We start from the raw sequence: 13,225 nt of genomic DNA on the forward strand, positions 1-13,225 counted from the left end.
AGTCTTATAATAGAGTGCACAAAGTAGTCTTATAATAGAGTGCACAAAGTAGTCTTATAATAGGGTGCACAAAGTAGTCTTACAACTGAGTGCACAGAGTAGTCTTATAATAGGGTGCACAAAGTAGTCTTACAATAGAGTGCACAAAGTAGTCTTACAATAGGGTGCACAAAGTAGTCTTACAATGGAGTGCACAAAGTAGTCTTACAACAGGGTGCACAAAGTAGTCTTACAATAGAGTGCACAAAGTAGTCTTACAATAGAGTGCACAAAGTAGTCTTATAATAGGGTGCACAAAGTAGTCTTACAATAGGGTGCACAAAGTAGTCTTACAATAGAGTGCACAAAGTAGTCTTACAATAGAGTGCACAAAGTAGTCTTACAATAGGTTGCACAAAGTAGTCTTATAATAGAGTGCACAAAGTAGTCTTACAATGGAGTGCACAGAGTAGTCTTACAATAGAGTGCACAAAGTAGTCTTACAATAGAGTGCACAAAGTAGTCTTACAATAGAGTGCACAAAGTAGTCTTATAATAGGGTGCACAGAGTAGTCTTACAATAGAGTGCACAGAGTAGTCTTATAATAGGGTGCACAAAGTAGTCTTACAATAGAGTGCACAAAGTAGTCTTATAATAGGGTGCACAAAGTAGTCTTACAATAGAGTGCACAGAGTAGTCTTATAATAGAGTGCACAAAGTAGTCTTATAATAGGGTGCACAAAATAGTCTTATTATAGGGTGCACAAAGTAGTCTTACAATAGAGTGCACAGAGTAGTCTTATAATAGAGTGCACAAAGTAGTCTTACAATAGAGTGCACAAAGTAGTCTTATAATAGGGTGCACAAAGTAGTCTTACAATAGAGTGCACAGAGTAGTCTTATAATAGAGTGCACAAAGTAGTCTTATAATAGGGTGCACAAAATAGTCTTATAATAGGGTGCACAAAGCAGTCTTACAATAGAGTGCACAAAGTAGTCTTACAATAGAGTGCACAAAGTAGTCTTACAATAGAGTGCACAGAGTAGTTCTTACAATAGAGTGCACAAAGTAGTCTTATAATAGAGTGCACAAAGTAGTCTTATAATAGAGTGCACATAGTAGTCTTACAATAGAGTGCACAGATTTAGTCTTACAATAGAGTGCACAGATTTAGTCTTACAATAGAGTGCACAGATTAAGTCTTACAATAGAGTGCACAAATGTAGTCTTGCAATATATGACTGCATAATAGTACAATTTAGTGCATGGTAAAAGCCTAAAAATATGAGCCATATTCTGGGACAACTGGGCATTACTGATTTCTGGGACAACTGGGCATTACCGATTTCCGTAAAGTGTTTCCCAGAATAGCCTGCGCAGTCCACACAGGGTCATCAGGGACAATACTTTAGGCTTTTATAGAATTTCATGTTTAAAAAAAGTCTATACTAATCAAAAATCCTGTTTAGGTAGAAAATGTTGTCAATGATTATCCCGGAAGAATTCCACAGGCTATTCTGGCCCTCTGGGACTTACACTTTAAGTACATGCATTTAGTCCAGATATCCCTGAATGAGACTTATAAAGTGAACACTTGAGTTCACGATAGCAGTCTTATAATACAGTGAACAAAAGAAGTCTGAAAGCAGAGTGCACAAAAGCACACATACACAAAACATTAATAAATATTTCTGTGACAACAATTCTGCAGTTATGCTTTACGATGATGGACGCATGAACAACACCATCAAGTGCAACCACTTACATGATGTATCTGTTATAATGGTGTTTATTAAATGAAAAAATAAACAAACAATATAGGGCTAACATGAAAAAGATTAACTAAATGTGACAATTATAAAATGTTAAACCCCAACAAACTTAATTGTTGTATTAAAAAAATATAAGTTATATATTTAAACTATCAAAAAGTTTGAAAAATTATGCTCGGTTTATTACCATGGAATGTTAGCATGTCCCTAAAAAAACACACACAAAATACAACAAGAGGAAGGCAGGGATTGTTTTTCCCAATTGGGAAAAGTACCGGTTCCAACCCACTTTAGAAAATAAAAGAGCGAAACAAGAGCTGTGTTTGTGAAACACAATGCCCCCCTAATGTAATGCGCAGCTTTGAAGCCATATATTTGACCTTAGTCCTTGAAGGATGACCTTGATCTTGACCTTTCACCACTCAAAATGTGCAGCTCCATGAGATACACATGCATGCCAAATATCAAGCTGCTATCATAAATATTGCAAAAGTTATGACCAAGGTAAATGTTTTGGGACAGGCACACACATACAGTGACAGACAGACATACACATACAATGACAGACAGACAAAAACAAAATACCCCCGATCATTCAATCCGGGGGCATACAAAACTGAAATTGGGAAAATTCCCATTGTGAAATCATCAGATTGGGAAATCCGTGTATTTGATTTGTTGTTGATAAATACTTTAAAACTGATAACACCAATTGGACACACCAATTGGGCAATTTTAAAGTTGAGAAAGTACTGTTTTCCGGTACTTTATAAAGGAGGAAAAAAATCACTGGAGGGTTACCTTGAGATCTCGACTGTACTTGGTGAGTTTCTTGAAGATGGTCATGCACTGTGTCTCCATGGGGTCGGTCTGCAGCTCCGTGAACTTGCCGTCCTTCCAGCTCGCCCAGTGCCCCTCCCACTCCTTGTTCAGCATCCAGATCGTCTCGATCAGCTCCAAGTCCTGGAAGTAGAACATTGGAAAATGGGGCTTAATGCGTAACGTGCGTAAGTGTCATCCCAGGTTAGCATATGCAGACTCAGGGACAACACTTTTTTCTTTTACACAATTTTAAGGAAGTCTCTTCTAAGTGAACATCCAGTCTACCAGTAGACGAAAAGTGTCGTCTCTTATTAGCCTATGCAGGACACTTGATTTTAATCCTTTCAGTGCGGGAACCAAATTTTGAAGGCCTTTGCAAACAGTTTGGATCCAGATGAGAAACCACAGAACTTGGCGTCTCATCAGGATCCAAACTGTTTGCTATTCTGATAATATTCTTTGAAAAAATCGAAGAAAATGCTAATTTTAGAAATTCAGCAGACGACATTTTAGCAGACGACAAATTTCCCAGCATGCAAAGGATTAATCAGGTTTTTTCCAGAATGAGGCTCGTATTTTTACTGGACGTACAACAGTGTGGTTTTCACAGATGATAGGGTCCATCAATCCTGAGGCTGCATTATGTGTGGACCAGAAGTTTTTCTGCATTTCACCTGATTAATCCTTCCCCACTCAGAAACAAAGTGAAAATGGCTAGGTGCAAACAGAATAAAACCAGAACAGCCTGCGAATAACTCGCAAGTCTGTTAAGGTTTGATGCTGTTTGCTGCTCATCAGTATCCAAGGGATGGAAATGGAGCCATTAAAATTTGAATCATGTAGCAAAGGCCTTTTAAGTGATATTATGGGCATCTAACAGTATATAGGTGTCTACCGCAACCGTTGTTTATTTTTGGTGTTTTCACTTCATATACACATATATTTGTTAATGCAGCATCAACATACTAAAACAATATCCCGGAAAGTGAAAAATATTGAATATCAACCATACTTTCGTTTTGACAACTGACGACAGAAATGATTCGATTTACGATGTGAATCTAAATCAAGTTTTAGTGCAGATTTGTTTATACGACACAAAGACACTATTTTGTTTTACGGATCATTTCGGCTAAGAGGACTGGGTGAGTCATGTAAAATATGGAATATAATATATATTTTTTATAAACAACTGGTAGCAAGATGAGTTGCAGATAATTGACAAGTTACCACATTTTAACTAACTCTTTTGACCTGTTAATTGTTTTCAGCTCAGTTCCACAGTGAAAAATGCCCATAATATCACTTTAATAAAATTTAACTTTCTAAGGAACCACAAATGCGTCAAAAAATGTATCTAAGTGGTAAAGGGTTTATTGATTAAAGTCACAAAAGTTGGGACATACTTTAAATAAAAGCTGCAATGTCCAGCTATGTATTTGTAACTGTAAGATTTTTATTTTTGGAGTGGTCTTGTGCTGTAGGGGGAAAAAGGAGTACCATATTAAACTCCACCTGTCCCGTACCATCAACCAAAATTGCATGCTTCTGAGAATGGGGATCGAACCGAGTTTGCCTTGGTTTACAAAAAAAGAACATGCAAGCTGCTTTGTAAATATCTTAGACTTGCTGTAAGATAACGAGGCTAAATGCATGTGAATAAAGTGTTCTCCTTGATTAGCTTGTGCACTCTGCTTTAATGGAATTTTTATTTAACCCTTTGCATGCTGGGAAATTTGTCGTCTGCAAAAATGTTGTCTGCTGAATTTCTAAAATTAGCATTTTTTTATTTTTTTCGAAGAATACTTTCAGAATAGGAAACAGTTTGGATCCTGATGAGACGTCACGTTCTGTGGCGTCTCATCTGGATCCAAACTGTTTGCAAAGGCCTTCAAAATCTGGTTCCAGCGCTCAAAGGGTAAATGGAATTTTTATTTAAAGCAAGTCCCTCCTTAGTGAAAATCCAGATTGCACAGGCTAATCTAAGACAACACTTTCCGCACATGAACAAAACAACATTTTCACTAGAAGCAGTGTCTTTTTCTTTAAACAAAAAATAGCAAAGCAGTGGAAAGTGTTGTCCCTGATTTGCCTGTCCAGACTTCACACATGCACATGCATTAAACCCCGTTTTCATATAGCACAAATCAAATATATTGCCATTTTAGGAGAAAACGTATTACGATGACTGTAAAACCAATAATTAATCAAGTAACCTTTTCCAGGGTAGCAATCTCTTTTGAAGGGGGCTGATCTATCTTGAAGATGTTGAGCCCACGTCTTATATCGGCCTCCTGCTTCTTCAAGGCTTCCATCTGGGTACGGATTGCTGTGATGTTCTCCAGCGCGTCACCCGTCCCGATGTTGCTCGTAAACGGACCTATGGACAAAGTTAGGAATTCCTGAGAGTTTTTTTACTACCGAAGCTGAATTACATTAATATATCCAATTTTGGAAGAATTTTGAAGCTCAGCTACGATTTCTGTCAGGATTGTGCATGTAAATAGACTTCAGAGAACAGTTTGAAGTTTCTAAGTTTCTTTACAAAAACTGAATTATACAAGGACATTGGGGATAAATGAAAGGTGGGACAAAGTTTGAAGTATAACTGCAATTTCTGTTGGAAGTGTGTTGTAATGGGACATAATTACGAACACAATTGTGAGTTTCAAAGTCTTCTCTGAACCAAATTATGTGAGGCCTTTGGGTATCAAAAGCTGGTACCAGTTTTGAAGCATAGCTGCACTTTTGAATAATTACTGAACATGGACATTGAAAGATGGGACAAATTTTGTAGCAATTCTGGAATTTCTAGCTTTTTTTACTGAACTATTTTGACTGGAGAAACAAAAGTATGTTAGAAACCCCACCAGTATGACCACATACTAAACTCGCTCATGTTTAAAATTCTAAGCATAGGAATATTGGGTTATTTACTCGAGGTCCATCAAAACTTAAAGGTTTCACACATTCTCACAAGGCAATCTATTAAGTAATTTTAGATTATTTTCCCAGTTATGTGGCTTAATGCCAGGAAAATTAATACAAACCAAGGCATGTATCCCTAGGGCACAGATGCCCTCACATTTCCTTTTCGTCTCAAACCTCCACTTATGACAAAAACAAACCATTTATGGCCTAATCAGACTTTTTACCTCCAAGTGTGACCTTAACCTTTGAGGAAGGGAAACAAGTGTAACAGAGGAAATCCCATCTTAGGATGCTCGACATTTGTGCCAATTTATTTCAAAGTCAGTTAATACATGGTAAAGTTACTGCAAAGACAAGAATTTTAAAGGTCAATTTGATGCTTTGACCCCTAAGTGTGGCCTTGACCTTTGTAAAGGGAAACATGTGTAACAGAGGAAATCACATCTTAGTATGCTTGACATTTGTGCCAATTTATTTCAAAATCAGTTAACACATGGCAAAGTTATAGCTCAGACACAAATTTGTATAATCAATTTGATGCTTTGACCTCTAAGTGTGGCCTTGACCTTTGACCCCTTTACCTGTGAGGCTAGGGAAGTGTTAAACGCCACACAACCTCTTATGGTGGTTGATGACTGAGCAAAAACAAATTATAATCCATCAATATCATGGCAAAGTCATGGCTGAAACAGGAAGCTTCGCACAGAGGTAAAGAAATACAGCGCGACTGCTATATGCTTCTTCAAATTGATGCATAAAACAGTGTGTATTTCACCATTTTGGCAATGGGGCCAGGTCCCTGTGGATTGGGAATTATCTTGTACTTTTGCCTAAAATTTGGAAATTGATTTTGTTGATTTTATGCTTACAAATACTTAAAAAAAATGATAATAAAAAGAGTTCAATATTAAATTTTCTTAGGTTCAACTTATCGAGCTGGATTTGGAGATCATTGACATTTTAGACTTATGACATTTTGTTGTTGTTGAACACCTTCAATTGGGAATATTTAGAAAAATATGTACTTTTTTCAATTGGGACTAGGTCCCCCTACCCGACCCAAATTTGAATGGAAAAAAACAACATTGCCACAAATTCTCAAATAGGGTGCCAAGGCCGCTTCACAAAAACAGGCAAAAAAGCCCTGCTATATGCCACCAAGGGAGGCATAACAAGTTCTCACCTTTAGTCACAAACTCGTCCAGAAGGTTGTGTACTTGCTTCTTGAATTCCTCAGACTGACCCAGCAAGTTACTCTTGAACTTTTCCTGCAAAAGCCAGATATCTTTTTTAACCCATTTATGCCTAGTAGACTCTCCCATCTTTCTAAATTGGATCAATTTATTTCCAAAATTAGGGATGTCTGGTATATTTATTTCTATATTTAGAATATTTCTTACAGAAATTCTTTCCTTTAAGCAAACAGCGCAGATCCTGATGAGACGCCGCATCATGCAGCGTCTCATCTGGGTCTACGCTGTTTACCAAGGCCTTTTTTCTAGACGCTAGGCATAAATGGGTTAATTACTTCTGTATGACACAAACTAACATTAACTTACTATAGATTCATTAATTCAGCGGAAAAAGAGGAACACAATTTGAGCTGCAGTTACCTTGAGTGACATGACATTTCTTGGAAATTATATTTTATTCTATGCACATTTCTCTAGACTGAGTTTTACTAAAGCAACATTTTTTTCCCTACAATGTTGTCAATAACACAATTCAAATCATTCTTCTACAATTTATAATGCAAAATGTGTTTGTATGCATCAATAACAAATTTCACTAAGCAGTGTTTTGCAATATACTATAATTGTTACACGTTTCCCTACCTTGTGTTTTTTAAACAAAATACAAAGCAACATTTCTAATTGTAACACAGTTCCATACCTTGTGTTTCTTCAACATGACTTCAGACTCCACCAGTTTTTCTTGGAACGTCACCCATTCTCCGTGCAAATCGTGCAGCATTTGTTTAACCTGAAAAATAGATACACAAGGCTTTTATCAAGACTAGATATATATAAGAGGTTTAACCCATTTATGCCCAGTGGACTCTCCCATCCTTCTAAATTGGATCAATTTATTTCCCAAATTAGGGATGTCTAGTATATTTATTTCTATAATTAAAATATTTTGTACAGAAATTCCTTTAAGCAAACAGCGCAGACCCTGATGAGACGCCGCATCATGCGGCGTCTCATCTGGGTCTACGCTGTTTGCCAAGGCCTTTTCTCTAGACGCTAAGCATAAATGGGTTCATTACAATAGAATCAATACTGTCTTTGGCTTAATTGCTAAAAGAATTGACCATCAATTAATGCTAGCCATGATTAATGTTGTAATGTATGTCAAATAAATATTTGACCTTTAACTCATCACTGTTCAAAGGTCAGAATAAAGTATTGCTCAGTTCTGCAAAATTTAGACTTCATTAAAACATTTAAGTCACCAAGGAAATTTTAAAAAGTGTAATCAAACTCAACTAGGTTAATCAAACCAACTGTAACAAGCAAGTTCTTTGAATTATTATCCCCAGCCTTCTCCTCATTAATATCTATACACAAATGAAGTTTCATGTTGACAGCTTGTACAGTTTCTGAGATATAGCCCTAAAACTAAAAAGTTTGTGACAGAAGGACGACTGGCAGACAGACCGACAACGCCAAAATTTAATTCCCCAGCTTTTGGCAGGAGAAAAAAAAAATACAACAAATGGATCCAAGAAAATGGGACTATCAGAACTTCACGAAACTATACCTCATCCGGAATGACGACCTCATACTTCTCGAGGATTCCAAACTGGTCATGTAACGGCGGGAACTCTGCCTCTTTCTCAGGTCGTCCACTGTTGAGCTTCTCCCAGAGGTCGAGACTCACTCCCAGCTCGTCCAGCGTCAAAGGTGGCTTGCTCACTCTGAAACATAGAGATAGTATTGAGATTGTGGTGATGTAATGGACCAAGCCATCCCTAAGTCCCGAGTGTAATCCTCACTGAGGCAGTTTTTTGAAGGTCTTTTCTTAAACATCAATTAACTATCGTTATCTTTTAATACTAATCTTTTAAGACTGTTTGCATTTAAATGCATCAATTTGAGACGGGCTTTGCAAAAATAGGGTTTAATGCATCTGCATAAAATATTGTCCAAAATAAGCCGGTGCCGTCTGCAGGGCTAATCAGGGATGACACTTTCATCTTTTATGGCATTTTTTGTCGAAACAAAGTCTCTTATAAACAAATTAAGTCTTGGCAGATTGTTGTCCTTAATTAGCATGTGTGGACTGCACAGGCTTATCTGAGACAATAATTTATGCACATGCATTAAGCCCTGTTTTCCAAAACCGATTCTCACATCTATTTTCTCTAAGAATCTTTCACTTAAATATTCTTTTAATATATATTTTATGAGCCTGGTAGAATCAATGTCCAGCTTATTAAACAAGAGCTGTCAGAGGACAGCTTGCTCAACTATAACGTAAGCCATCATGGAGAGGGGGGTATAATGTGGGTGGGGGATCTTTTAATAGATGATCTTTCAAAAATAAGAAAAAACAAAAACAAAATTGAGGGGGGGGGGATTCTGGGGTGGGGCGTGGGGGATGGTTTGGGTGGAGTCCATTGTGGTATGTCAGGTAAGTGTTGTTTTGTGTCAAATTATGAATCAAATGTGATCATAAATAAAGGCGTTATGGCAATTTAAGCAAAATTTATTAATTTGACCTTGAGAGTCAAGGTCATTCAAAGATCAAGGTCAAATTCAACTTGCCAGGTACAGTACCATGATGATAAAAAAGAAAGTATTTGAAGTCTGAAAGCAATAGCCTTGATACTTTAGAAGTAAAGTGGATCTAAACACAAAATTTAACAAAATATTCAAATTTACTAAGACAAAAAAAGGGCCATAATTCCATTAAAAAGCCAACCAGAGTTATGCAACTTGCCCTGTACAGTCCCCTTTCAATATTTAGCGATTTTTCCAAGTCTGAAAGCAATAGCTATGATACTTTAGGAGTAAAATGGACCTTACACAAAACTTAACCAAATGTTCAATTATCTAAGTATAAAAGGAGCCATAATTCTGGCAAAATGCTTGATACAGTTTTCTGCTCTTGTTTATAGATGGGATCATCATGGTAAAGAAGTATGCAAAATATGAAAGCAATATGTCAAAGGACATTTTTTTTGGTTGCCATAGCAACGAAAATTTTTGATGTAAAAACAAAATGAAATGACATGCATAATGTCCATATTGCCATCTATCCATGTTCCAAGTTTCATTAAAAAATATTGAGAACTTTTTAAGTTATCGCAGGATCCAGAAAACCACCATTTTCAGCAGTATTTCTAGTTTATGTGTTGCCATAGCAACCAGAATTCTTGACGTAGGAGTAAAATGAAATGACATGCATAATGTCCATATTGCCATCTATCCATGTTCCAAGTTTCATGAAAAAATATTAAGAACTTTTAAAGTTATCGCAGGATCCAGAAAAGTGTGACGGATGGACGGACGGACTGACGGACGGAGCGCAAACAATAAGTCCCCTCCGGTGAAACCGGTAGAGACAAAAAGGACCATAATTCCTACAAAATGGTTGATACAGTTGTCTGCTCTTATTTATAGATAAGGGTCATGTTGGTAAACAATGATGCAAAATATAAAAGAAATATGTGAAAGGACATTGGAAATATTTGAGGTGGTACGCAAACTTTAACATTCCAACGCTCACAGGAACAGGAACGCCGGGGTGAGTAGGATAGCTCCACTTTATATATTTCATATATAATAGTCGATCAAAAAATATTGCACGGTGTTACTCACTGTTCCCCGTTCTCCCTCAGGAACTTGTGAAGCTCCTTCAGCTTGCTTGTGGCAATCTCGCTGAGGAGCGTCGTGAACTTGTTCTGCCACTCGCTGCAGTGAGAGAGGATAGAGTACTTCAGGGGAGAGCAATCCAGCAGCACAAACTGGATGTTCAGGATCGTCTCCTGGGTCTGAACGTTGTTGGCAACTTCCGTGTATCTGTGGGAATAGTGTGGGAATTGTTAACAATATTTTTATGTTTATTTGAGCAGCCCTTTGGAAAAACTTGACTTAAAGTGTCATCCCATATTAGCATGTGAAGTTTGCACAGGCTAATCAGGGAAAACACTTCCCGTTTTTTTGTGCGTTTTAAGGAAGTCTCCACAAAACAAAAATCCAGTCAATGCAGAAAGTATTGTCCCTGATTTGCCTGTGCACACTGACCAGGCTATACTAGGATGACACTTGACAAATATGCATTGCAGAGCCCGGTTTTCCCAGTGAAGTTCAATAGAACTATTTTTAACACTTTTGCTCATTGTCATATGGTATGGTTATAATTTAGTGGTACTTTGCACACACTTATATATAAAACATAATCAGCATGAAAGGTAATTCCGGCTAGTAAAAATTTAATTATGTATGTAGTTGGGCTAGTGAAAACTACCCCCCCTCTACCCCACCCCCACCCCCGTTACATAATATATCATCCAAATTATTGTGAAAAATGTAATGACACACAGGGGGTTACAGCGCTGGCACTGTTCGATAACATCTCAATGACTTAAACATTTTTCAAATACTTGCAACAAATAAAAAATACAAATAGCAAAATGCATTACATCAGAACATCAACTGTGGGTTTAGATGCTGGTACCATCGGATGAACATTGCATAAAAAATATCTTACAGTACTTAGTGAACATGAGCCTTAACAACGTTTTATATCACATACCTGGCAATATCAGCGTCGAAGGAGGACACCTGAGGGTTGAGGCGTTGATACCGACGGATGAATGCGTCCTTGTGTATCTCCCAGATCTCGCGGTAGTTGTCCCAAGTGCTGAGATAGTTGGTCAAGTTCTGGGCATTGCTCTGCATGCCCGCGCTGATCACCGTCTGGATCTTCCGTGTCTCCTCGTCCTTGGCTACCACCTGGTGAATGGGCTGGAACAAACAAGGCGGAAAAAATAGGAAAAAAGATTGGACAATTAAGATAAAGGCTAGAACAATTGGGAGAAAAGATGGGAAAAATAACAATAAAGGCGGGAAAAAACAGAAACAAAATCTTTAGAAATACTGTGTTATTATAATTATTGGGACTTGCATTTGTGTTTATTTTGTGGGTTGACAAATCAACGAAATTAAACAAAAACACACGGGACAATGATCGTAGCATATTATTTTTTTTGTTGTCTAAAATAAGAAATCAACTTATTTACAAAAGCCGTTTTTTTAAACCACAAAATTTTGTGCTTACAAATCTATAAATGGTTTTAAAGTATCATGTTTTTATTACATTCACAATACAATAACATTACTGACAACAATAACATTACTGACAGTGACTTGAGGTAGCCATCTGTTGAATTGGCTGTGAAAAGGGTGGGAAAAGTTGGAATATTTTTTTATTATTTTATATATATTTTGTTACAATTCAACAACATAATTGACATTGACTTAGGGCAACCAGTCTGGAATAGGGAAGAAGAATTAAGTGATGAAACATTTGAAAGAAAAAAACAGCCAGTGTGACACTTTCACTATGAATTGCCTGAACAACACTTTCTAATAAAGTGACAGTCTTTTACACACTAATTACTCTAGGAGGTTTTTGGGCACTCTTTTTTTAAACCAAATTAAATATTTTTTAAGGACACCCTGATTTTACCTTATAATTATACTCTAAATTGCCCAACTCCTGTATTTTTATCTGAAATCAACCTATTTGCTTTAATAATGGTGACACAACACACAAGTGTTTTACAACCTGATAACTGTCATAAAACTTGGCAGATCATTGTGACAATGATACTGGACCATTATACTTGCGTGTTTTGGGTATGTCTACCCCTAGTGGACAATGGTTTCACTCGATAATAAATGAAGTGATCACAGTGTGGGAACAAGAAGTTCTGATTAATGCATTCGTGCTTTTTGGTGTCAATCACTTCAGGAACTGTATGATGATTACTTAAGAGATCACAGTGTGGGAACGAAAATTTCTGACTAACGCGTTCATTATTTTTGGTGTAAATCACTTTAGGAACTGTTGTATGATGATTGAATGGAGTGATCACAGTGTGGGAACAAAAAGTTCTGATTAATGCATTCGTGCTTTTTGGTGGAAATCACTTCAGGAACAACTGTATGATGTCAATTAGTACCAAATATATTAATTTGATTGATAATCAACATTATTGATGTAATGTACAGGAATATAGGAGCATCCAATGCATCAGGTATATTGTCAAAATTTTCAGCACTGTATTTCAGGAATATGTTTTTGTATCTAACTTTTTGGAGTCATTACGGTAACCTACAGTAACCAAACATATACATTATATAGCAAAATGATAAAGCAAATAACAAAATGCTCATACTTTCAGCTGAAAATTATAATTCATTACCATAGTAATACTGAAATTACTTTATTGTGAACAACTAAAGAGCATTTCTGCTACAATTCTATTCTGAAATCTTGTATAAACCGATATGCTTTTCTTAACGGTTTGCTGGACCTTGTTTATGTAAGTTTTAAAATCCACATTACCACAGCATGATAAAAAATTACTTACCGCAACTTGTGACTTTAACTAAATTTTCAAAGCGGAAGTTTAGGGTACAAATGTTTGCTTTTCACACAATGTTCTATTGATAATACGATGCCGTTTATATGTAAAGAGTTCAG

At 36.7% G+C, this 13,225-nt stretch overlaps 1 protein-coding gene across 17 annotated transcripts in view; it reads right to left on the bottom strand.

The window, feature by feature from the left end:
- LOC127847106 (dynein axonemal heavy chain 2-like) overlaps window positions 1–13,225 on the bottom strand; it is a 154,636-nt gene that overhangs the window by 111,488 nt on the left and 29,923 nt on the right. For all 17 annotated transcript variants that reach the window (XM_052378720.1, XM_052378718.1, XM_052378719.1 and 14 more), the window contains 7 exons: window positions 11,270–11,481; window positions 10,333–10,533; window positions 8,270–8,426; window positions 7,400–7,489; window positions 6,690–6,774; window positions 4,792–4,955; window positions 2,555–2,716 (listed from right to left, as the gene is read on the bottom strand). In XM_052378720.1, the coding sequence (XP_052234680.1) occupies window positions 2,555–2,716; window positions 4,792–4,955; window positions 6,690–6,774; window positions 7,400–7,489; window positions 8,270–8,426; window positions 10,333–10,533; window positions 11,270–11,481 (1,071 nt within the window). The remainder of the gene's footprint in view (window positions 1–2,554; window positions 2,717–4,791; window positions 4,956–6,689; window positions 6,775–7,399; window positions 7,490–8,269; window positions 8,427–10,332; window positions 10,534–11,269; window positions 11,482–13,225) is intronic.

Source organism: Dreissena polymorpha, chromosome 10 (assembly GCF_020536995.1).
Source record: "Dreissena polymorpha isolate Duluth1 chromosome 10, UMN_Dpol_1.0, whole genome shotgun sequence".
Taxonomy (NCBI): domain Eukaryota; kingdom Metazoa; phylum Mollusca; class Bivalvia; order Myida; family Dreissenidae; genus Dreissena; species Dreissena polymorpha.